Genomic DNA, 9,704 nt, shown 5'->3' with positions numbered 1-9,704 from the left:
ATCATCCTTGATACCCTGTCAAAATTTTGGGATGATCCGATAAAAAAAGTTTTGAAAACTTTTTTTACACGATTTTTTTTTTACGCGGAACAAAAAATCGCGTAAAAACAGAATTTAGTGTATACAAATTTCATGCGGGCATGGTAATCTCGCGAGAGTCGATGACGACGAACCTCTATACCTAACCACCTAACCTACCTACCTACCAGCTCCTAAGTAGATGGGAATGAGTTGGTCGGTCGGTCGGTGCGGAGAAGAGATGGATTGGCGAACTTGTGCTGCGTCGCGTCACACCTTCGCCAGCCAACTTGTGGGAGTATCGCAAACGCGAGCTCGAGCGCGAATGTGAATATAGGTGGATGGATGGATGAATGAATGGGAAATGAATGAATGATATTATGTAAATATTGATGCAAATTAGCATAATTTATCTGCACGCTTGGTTCGCTCCTAAATACAGGCACGTCATCGAAGTCGAAGGCTTCGCTTGTTTCGTTATTTGTCAGTCTGCGACGAAGTGCAGTGTGTAGTGGTGTGACAACAAGTTGCCGTTTCTCCATATGCGGGAAGAGTCCGATATGTGGGAGTTGTTTCCTACACGTGCTGGTTGGGCAACTTTTGTGTTCTATCGTGTGTAGCTGGATTACATTCGAAAAAAAGCTTATTTTTATTTATTGTAACATGTATGCAGATAAAAATGAGTCAAATATTATACACTACATAACTCGTAGGGTAGTGGACATATTTTGGCCCGGGGCAGGTATTTTGGCCTACCATGGGAATTTTATTATTTTTTTCATATAATCTCTACAAAATCTTGACAACTTTTTATTGGGAGTTCCAATTATAATTTACTAAGATTCCAATAATATTTTGCTAAGATATTGAATCCCAACATATGATAAAATAATAAAATTCCCAAGGTAGTCCAAAATACCTGCCCCGGGTCAAAATACCACAGAGAACAGACGTCTATCTTTGCTTTCTGCCTTGTGTAAAACTTTGTAACGGTCATTTCAGAGTATGTGGTTATGCTCCCGTTACGCGGCGCTAGTGTCCCATCACTTGCATTGTTGTGTTGTCATTTTTGTTTCCAGTGCTCACCGTTTTTGGCCGTTTGGCGCTCGTGTCGTTTAGTGGGCTAGTGTATTTTAACGATGAACACTGCCATCGTGGGGTCAAATCGACTTTATATGTGGGGCAGTCTCCGTTGGTGGCGTTGAGGTACACTTAAATCCTTTACACACGATTTCGACGTATTTTTGTTCGAGCTTAAATGTCTGTTCTCTGTGAAAATACGTCCACTATCCTAGCTGTTCCTTCGTAATCTTAGGAGCTTTCCACCTTCGCCGATCGCGTTCAATCTCGCGAGGCCATCTCCTTAAAACGTTGTTTTGCGGCGTTGCCCTGACAACCGTATCATTCCAGTTATGATCCAAAGTACTTGTTACCACCACCGCTGGGCCCAACTCAACGGGCCTATCTGTCTGAACCGAAAGATCGTGCTACAGATAGTCTGCCAACACTGGGCACGGATTGACGTTGTCATATGGACGTGAAGGTTGAGAGTATAAGTGACAGATCATAATTGAAACACGTTGCGATTGGTACAAAAATTATACTATACTAGCTGTCCCGGCAAACTTTGTCTTGCCAATCTTGTGGTGGTTTGACAGTTTTTGTGCTGATTTAAGCAACGCACTCTAGATTGGTTAAATTTCGATGGTGTTGATTTTCTTCCCAGCTCATGCAAAATAAATACTTTATTATTTTTCCTACTTTTTCAGATGATTCTCGTAACTTTTTTGCATATAAACACAGCCACCATGAATACGAATCAAACCATGCAAGAGTCATCCTGATCGGTTCAGCCGTTCTTGAGTTTTGTTGCCTCAAAGGGACTTCAAACTCATTTTTATATATATAGATTTACCAAGTTTAGCAAACGATTAATTAGCGAGTTTTTTCTTTATATTCGATAAGTAAGTGGTTCAGGGATGTTTTGAATAAGAGATTTATGAAGTTTCCTAATTAAAATTGAAATTATAGGTCGAGTATTACCAAGAATTTGCGAGAAACAATTTGTTCAACCGACAAGTTAAAAAAGAAGATCATTAATGTGAGTACACTGAAATTAAAATGTAATTTGATGAAATTTAATTGATTAATAAATTCTAGTTTTGAGCTGTGCGAAAAAGTCGTCTGCTGCAGAAATTTCTTCATTACGGTGAGAACAAATTTCTCAAAAATTAATGAGATGCCGTCATCCAAAGAAGATGAACATAACCGCGAAAGCACCGGGTACGATTGCGCAGTGTGCGAAAGACCAAATCATGCCGACAGCAATATGGTCTGCTGTGAGAAATGCCAGAATTGGTACCATTTCATGTGCGCAAACGTGACCGCTGGCGTTGAGAACCGCTCGTGGATGTGCAAGGATTGCTTAAACCAAGGAACTGGCGATACATCCCAGCACAGTGGCACAGTCGTGGATGTTTCTGATGTGTCAGGGAAGGAGCCATCCAACGCTGCCGATCCGAAGGCTGCTAAGACGTTACCGGACAACGAGCAGGATCCAGATTCAGACCAGGAAAAGGCAGAGGTGCAGCATCAAGAAGAATTGCGGAGGATGAGAGCCAATTTCGAGCGGCAGCTGCAACGGGAGAAAGAGAAGATGGCATTGAAGATTCGCCTGGAAAGAGAAATGCTGCTCAGGAAGAAAGAGGTAGAAGCAGAATTCATCAAGATGCGGAGTGAGTTGCACAAGGAATTCGAGTGTGTAACGGACCAAATGGACCAAGAGGAGGGCGCCATAGGAGGTAAATGTGTATCAAATCAAGCACAGGCGGAAACGGATTTAGAGGAAGTGTGGAGGGACAAGTTCAAATTCCCGGACGATCGAAGCAAGCCAGCCGATGATTTCCGTGGGGCTTTTCCACAATCTTCTACATACACCCAAAGACGCTCCGCCGCAACGGTATGCTATAAACAACCGCCAACCAGCGCTCGAACAGGTCCTGGAGGAATCGACGCCACTCAAGAATCCACAAGTACCCACCGTAAAGGCAGACAAGCCTGTATTGCCGCATCTACCATTGCGTCCTGTGCACGAAACAGCTGCCACCATTTCTCGACATTCGGCGGTGTATCAGGAACCCATTCCTACAGCAATTAGCCCGCCGGCTCTACTGAACCCACACGCCATTCAACAGCGGGTTCAAAATCCTCACCAAGGAGAACCGGAGTTGACCAAAGCTCAGATAGCGGCAAGGAAGGGTCCATTTGCGAAGCTCCCCATTTTCACTGGCCGGCCAGAGGAGTGGCCTTGGAGTGGCCGTTGTTTATAAGCAGTTTTAACAACGGTAACGCTGCGTGCAACTGGACGGACCTCGAAAATCTCGGCAGGCTTCAAGAGAGCATTCGAGGACCAGCGCTGGAAGCAGTGAGGAGCAGACTACTGTTGCCAGAATCAGTACCGCGGGTCATTGACACGCTTCGCCTTCTATATGGTCGTCCGGAGCAGTTGCTGCATTCACTGATGCAGAAAGCGAGAAAAGCGGATTCACCCCGTGCTGATCGATTGGGTACATTTATCCACTACGGCATGGTCGTTCAACAATTGTGCGACCACCTGACTGCATCTGGACTAGTGGATCATCTGGTGAACCCCATGCTAATCACTGAGCTGGTAGAAAAGTTACCTCCCAATACAAAGATGGAATGGGTCAGGTATAAACGTCTGCAGCACGCAGTAGACTTGAGCACCTTTTCCGATTTCCTCTCGATTATCGTCTCGGAAGCCACCGAAGCAACGCTCTACACGGATCTTCACGTGGATGGGCGTCCCAACCGGGACAGGAAGGAAAAGAAATCCAGGGACCATGAAGGATATCTCAATGCACACATTGGCGTTGAACATCCGCCACATCGGTCTCCAAATCAACACAAGGTCGAAGGTCAACAAACTATACGCAAACCGTGTCGAGGATGCAACAGTCTTGAACACCGGACCCGTTCATGTGAGGATTTCCAGCGGCTAGCCTTTAACGACAGGCTGAAGATTACGGAGAAGTGGAAAATGTGCCAGTTGTGCCTAAACGAGCACGGACAAACACGCTGCCGATTCAAGGGGCACTGCAATGTGGGAGGTTGCAAAGAACGACACCATCCCCTTTTGCATCCACCGAACCCCCCAGTGACGTTATCGACAAACTGTCACGTACATGGCTCTGAACAGCACCCGATCATTTTCAGGATGGTTCCGATCAAGCTGCATCATGAAGGACGTTCCCTGGACGTAGTCGCCTTCTTGGACGAAGGGTCATCCTATTCGCTGATGGAGAGTACCGTGGCAGATCAACTGAAACTGAAAGGAACCTGGGAACCCATTCTTGTCAAGTGGACGGCAGGAATGAGTAGGCTCGAAAGAGATTCAAGATGCGTGAACATATCGATTTCGGCAGCCGGGTCGAAAGAAAAATACCTGCTACGGAATGTCCATACAGTGAAAGAACTTCAGCTCCCGGAGCAGAGGATTCGTTTCGCGGAAGTTGCAGCTCGATTCAAACATCTCTGTGGGCTACCAGTAGCAGACTGTTCAAGTGGCTCCCCTAAAGTGCTCATCGGTTTGAAACACTTGCACGTGTACGCCCCACTGGAGTCGCGGATCGGCAACCCTGGCGAGCCAATAGCTGTTCGTACCAAACTCGGCTGGACTATATACAGCCCACAAGGCAACGACGACATGGCAACAGGATTCGCAGGTCATCATTCAGCCGGTGATGTTACTGAACTAGATCTACAAGAACTACTTCGAAAGCACTTCACACTGGAGGAATCTGGCCTGGACGTCAAAGTGCTGCCAGAGTCGGCTGAAGACTGCAGAGCAAAGGAATTGCTGGAGCAAACTACTATCCGTGTCAGAAAACACTTCGAGACTGGACTTCTGTGGCGAAGCGACAACCCGCAGCTACCGGATAGTTTCCCTATGGCACTGAAACGTATGAAGAGTCTGGAGCGGAGATTAGGAAAGGATTTGGAGCTAAAACGGAATGTGGATAGGCAGATCGAAGACTACCAGAAAAAGGGTTACGCTCATATTGCTACGAACACCGAACTGATGAAAGCTGAACCGGGAAAGGTCTGGTATCTTCCTTTAAACGTGGTCCTCAACCCCAAAAAGCCGGGAAAGGTCCGACTGGTATGGGACGCAGCCGCGTCCGTTCAAGGAAAGTCGCTCAATTCCGAGCTGCTGAAGGGTCCTGACCTTTTATCCAGTCTGCCGTCTGTATTATGCCCTTTCCGAGAGCGTCCCGTAGCCTTCGGAGGTGATATAGCTGAAATGTATCACCAGCTGCGAATTCGATCGAGTGATAAATCAGCACAAAGGTTCCTATATCGTACGAACGCTTCAGGCCCTCCCGTAACCTATGTCATGGATGTCGCCACCTTTGGCTCAACCAGCTCGCCCTGCTCGGCACAGTTTATAAAAAACCGAAATGCGCAGGAACATGCTGACAAATTTTCGGAGGCTGTAGACGCTATAGTCAACAAACACTACGTGGATGATTATTTTGATTCCACTTTCACTGTAAGCGAGGCTATCAAACGAGCAGAGGAGGTAGCATTCATCCATTCCAATGCAGGGTTCCATATTAGAAATTGGGTCTCCAACAGTGAAGAATTCCAACAACATTTCGGTCGAAATCCGGAGAATCACGTTGTTCACTTCGCAAGCGATAAATCTGGTGGCAATAGTACGGAGAGAGTTCTGGGTATGTCCTGGAATACAGCGAAAGATGTCTTCGTTTGCTCAACTGTTCTACGCGACGATCTGCAAGCATATTTGACCGAAAGGAAACTTCCAACCAAACGGGCCTTGTTGAGTGTGGTCATGAGCTTCTTCGACCCCCTCGGCCTGTGGGCGCCGTTCACCGTACTCGGCAAAATCATCGTTCAAGATCTCTGTAGGAATGGTTGTTCGTGGGACGAGATAATTGACGAAGTCTCGGCAAAGAAGTGGTTTCGATGGATTGCGCTACTCCCGAGTCTTCAGACTATGGAAATTCCGCGTTGCTACTTCGCCGATGCAAAATCATCAGATTATCAGGACCTCGAATTGCACGTGTTTGCAGATGCCAGCGAAGATGCATATGGGTGCGTCGCTTATTTCCGCCTGTTGGTGAAAGGACAACCGAGAGTAGCACTAGTATCAGCGAAATCGAAAGTCGCTCCTCTGCAATACATGTCCATCCCCAGGATGGAACTCCTTGCTGCGGTGCTTGGTGCAAGACTGGCAGCTTCCGTGAAGTCCAACCACTCAGTACAGATAAAAAGAGTGTTTTACCATATCGACTCCGCTACGGTACTTTCATGGATCCGCTCGGACCATAGGAGGTATAAACAATTTGTGGCTTACCGTATCGGAGATATTTTGAGTCTAACCAATCCAAACGAATGGGGCTGGGTCGCAACCAAGAACAATATTGCCGATGTGTTAACAAAATGGGGAAAGAATGGACCACCTTTGGAGACCGGAAGCGAATGGGTGCGTGGCCCTGACATCCTTTATCAATCACAACAGGACTGCTATCAACGAGGATTGCCGCCCCCTGGTGTCAAAGAAGAACTGCGAGCATACCATCTGTTCCACGAAGTCTCGTTTTCCAAAACTCTGATAGACACCACTCGTTTCTCCCGCTGGACCGTTTTGGTGAGAAGCGTTGCCTGTATCTTCCGTTTCATTTCAAACTGTCGGAAAAAGGTAAAGAAACAGCCGATTGAAACCATACAAGCAACGCCAAGTCTGGTGAAGATGCTGAAGAGTCAGGTTTCATCATTAAAGTCACCCCTTAAGCGCGATGAACATCAAGCGGCAGAAAACTACCTGTGGAGAATAGCGCAGCAAGAAGGATTTCCCGACGAAAGAAAGACGTTGTTGAAAAACAGTGAACTACCCCAATCGAAATGGCACCGAATTGAACGTTCCAGCCCACTCTACAGGTTGGCTCCATTTTTGGATGCGGAAGGCGTAATCCGGATGGAAGGTCGAGCAGCGTACGCAGAGTTCATCTCGTTCGAGCAGCGTTTCCCAATTGTACTCCCGAAAGGCCACGACATCACATCGAAACTCCTTCTACACTATCATAAAAAGTTTGGCCACGCGAACCGTGAAACAGTTGTGAACGAGCTGCGTTTGAGATTCTACGTTCAAAATATTCGTGCGGCCATTTTGCAAGTAATTAAGGACTGTTCCTGGTGCAAAGTCAACAAGTGTGTACCTGCGGTTCCTAGGATGGCTCCGTTACCGGTGCAGCGTCTCACTCCTCAGTTACGGCCGTTTAGTTATGTAGGAGTGGACTACTTCGGCCCTGTAGTTGTTACAGTAGGGCGACGCTCAGAAAAAAGGTGGATTTGCCTTTTTACTTGTTTGGTCACCCGGGCAATCCACATGGAAATCGCCCATAGCCTGAGCAGCCATGGGCGATTTCCATGGTTCATTTGCAGAAGAGGGACTCCGTTGGAGATTTTTTCCGACAACGGAACCAATTTTCAAGCGGCGAGTAAGGAGTTGGCTCAGAAAGTTCAATGTATCGAGATGGAATGTGCAGATATCTTTACGGATGCCAGGACCCGTTGGAGTTTCAACCCCCCTGCAGCACCGCACATGGGCGGTATATGGGAGCGATTGGTGCGTTCAGCAAAGGAGGCACTAAAAGCTCTACACGATGGCGGCAAATTAACTGATGAGATCCTGTTGACTGTGTTATGTGAAGCTGAAGATATGGTGAATTCTCGTCCGCTAACGTACGTGCCCCAAGAATCAGCTGACTGCGAGGCTTTGACTCCTAACCACTTTTTGCGCGGTTTGCCTTCTGGAGTACGCGAAGAGGCCAATTTGCCAACAACTTCGGCTGAAGCGTTGCGGGATAGCTACAAGCGGTCTCAACAATTGGCGGACATCTTATGGACGAGGTGGCTAAAAGAATACATTCCAACAATCAACCATCGAACCAAATGGATAGCCGAGCAAGAACCTGTCGTAGAAGGTGAGCTAGTCTACATAGCCGACGGAAACAACAGAAGGACCTGGATTAGGGGTAAGGTGGAGAAGGTGATACGAGGCGCTGATGGACGAATTCGACGAGCATTAGTGAGGACCTCAAAAGGAGTTTATCGACGACCAGTTGCCAAACTTGCGGTGATGGAGTTGAGAAGTAAATCTGGCCAGGATCATATAACCGGGTCAGAGTTACGGGAGGGGGAATTGTTACCACCACCGCTGGGCCCAACTCAACGGGCCTATCTGTCTGAACCGAAAGATCGTGCTACAGATAGTCTGCCAACACTGGGCACGGATTGACGTTGTCATATGGACGTGAAGGTTGAGAGTATAAGTGACAGATCATAATTGAAACACGTTGCGATTGGTACAAAAATTATACTATATTTACCAAGTTTAGCAAACGATTAATTAGCGAGTTTTTCTTTATATTCGATAAGTAAGTGGTTCAGGGATTTTTTGAATAAGAGATTTATGAAGTTTCCTAATTAAAATTGAAATTATAGGTCGAGTATTACCAAGAATTTGCGAGAAACAATTTGTTCAACCGACAAGTTAAAAAAGAAGATCATTAATGTGAGTACACTGAAATTAAAATATAATTTGATGAAATTTAATTGATTAATAAATTCTAGTTTTGAGCTGTGCGAAAAAGTCGTCTGCTGCAGAAATTTCTTCATTACGGTGAGAACAGTACTCGAGTAATGTATAGTGCTTGTAGGTTATTCTCGAGCCAACTTTAATCCTGCATGTCATCTGAAAAGCAGACAAAATTTACCAATCACAGACAAACAGACGTAACACTTCGAACATTTTTCGATTCAATTTGTAGTCACGCAAATTTGCACAATGCCAATAATACTGAGTTTGGCCAACAATCAACTAGGTGGCGGTAGTGGGCAAATGATGCCAGCGCGTTTGAGGAATAGAGCTAAGAAACTATAGAGGACGCTGAGTGCTGTTCCCTTTGTTCTCGTTCGCAAACATGTCGGGTATCTATCTGTCAAATTGCATACTTTTTCGCTTTGACACTTATATCCCGGCCTATCTCCGCCAGCAAGAGATGTTGCGGCAGCGACGCCAGCGACATTCTTCCTCTATAGTTTATTAACTCTATTGTTTGAGGGGATTGTTTCAGGGGATTTCCAGGAAGCTTTTAAGAGCGTTACAAGGGGTTTCGAAGAGTTTCAGGTGGTTTCAGGCAGTGTTGCAAAAATTCATCTCGTTCATTTTGACAGTACCGTAAAATGGGGTGTTAAGAACTCATGGGGTGTTAAGGGATTCATCTTCACACATTACTTTGAAAAATTGCCAAACCGTATAAAAATTGATTTACTAATTCCAAATTCGCTTCAAATATGTGTTGAAAATAAAGGCATATTATAAGGATTACCACTCATGAAAATACGTTTTTAACTGGACACCAGACATCAAAAACAGAACGGCATTGCTTTTTCTCAATTTCGCTACCATTGAAACATTCATTTGTGAAGTCAAAAATATTATTAGGAAACATATGTGAGTAATCGTAAGGTCTTCTACAACTCATTACAAACGAAACTAGGGTAAAATATTTGGTATAACTAAGGTGGTTTCCGAACACCAACATATTTTGTGAAAAAAGTCTAGTTTCATAAACTGG

At 45.7% G+C, this 9,704-nt stretch overlaps 2 protein-coding genes across 2 annotated transcripts; both read left to right on the top strand.

Annotated features, from left to right (window-relative positions):
• Positions 1–1,930: 1,930 nt before the first annotated feature.
• LOC134290142 (uncharacterized) lies at positions 1,931–7,344 on the top strand. The gene is made up of 4 exons (XM_062857184.1): positions 1,931–2,119; positions 2,179–3,014; positions 3,213–7,237; positions 7,294–7,344. Exons 2-4 carry the CDS (start codon positions 2,258–2,260, stop codon positions 7,342–7,344), a joined length of 4,833 nt encoding a protein of 1,610 aa, XP_062713168.1. The 5' UTR covers positions 1,931–2,119; positions 2,179–2,257.
• Positions 7,345–7,499: 155 nt separating this feature from the next.
• LOC134292038 (uncharacterized) lies at positions 7,500–8,759 on the top strand. Its single transcript, XM_062860697.1, has 2 exons — positions 7,500–8,638; positions 8,698–8,759. The coding sequence occupies exon 1, from the start codon at positions 7,598–7,600 to the stop codon at positions 8,360–8,362; it is 765 nt and encodes a 254-aa protein (XP_062716681.1). The 5' UTR covers positions 7,500–7,597; the 3' UTR covers positions 8,363–8,638; positions 8,698–8,759.
• The last annotated feature ends 945 nt before the right edge of the window (positions 8,760–9,704 follow it).

Source organism: Aedes albopictus, chromosome 3 (genome assembly GCF_035046485.1).
Source record: "Aedes albopictus strain Foshan chromosome 3, AalbF5, whole genome shotgun sequence".
Taxonomy (NCBI): domain Eukaryota; kingdom Metazoa; phylum Arthropoda; class Insecta; order Diptera; family Culicidae; genus Aedes; species Aedes albopictus.
The sequence above is the reverse complement of the archived record's forward strand: the minus strand, read 5'-3'. Positions and strand labels throughout refer to the sequence as shown.

Coding starts and splice junctions, on each gene's coding strand:
- LOC134290142 (XM_062857184.1), top strand. CDS start 2,258: ATGCCGTCATCCAAAGAAGATGAACATAACCGCGAAAGCACCGGGTAC. Junction 3,015..3,212: donor GCCAACCAGCGCTCGAACAG/GTCCTGGAGGAA, acceptor GCCATTCAACAG/CGGGTTCAAAATCCTCACCA. Junction 7,238..7,293: donor TTCGTGCGGCCATTTTGCAA/GTAATTAAGGAC, acceptor TGCGGTTCCTAG/GATGGCTCCGTTACCGGTGC.
- LOC134292038 (XM_062860697.1), top strand. CDS start 7,598: ATGGAATGTGCAGATATCTTTACGGATGCCAGGACCCGTTGGAGTTTC.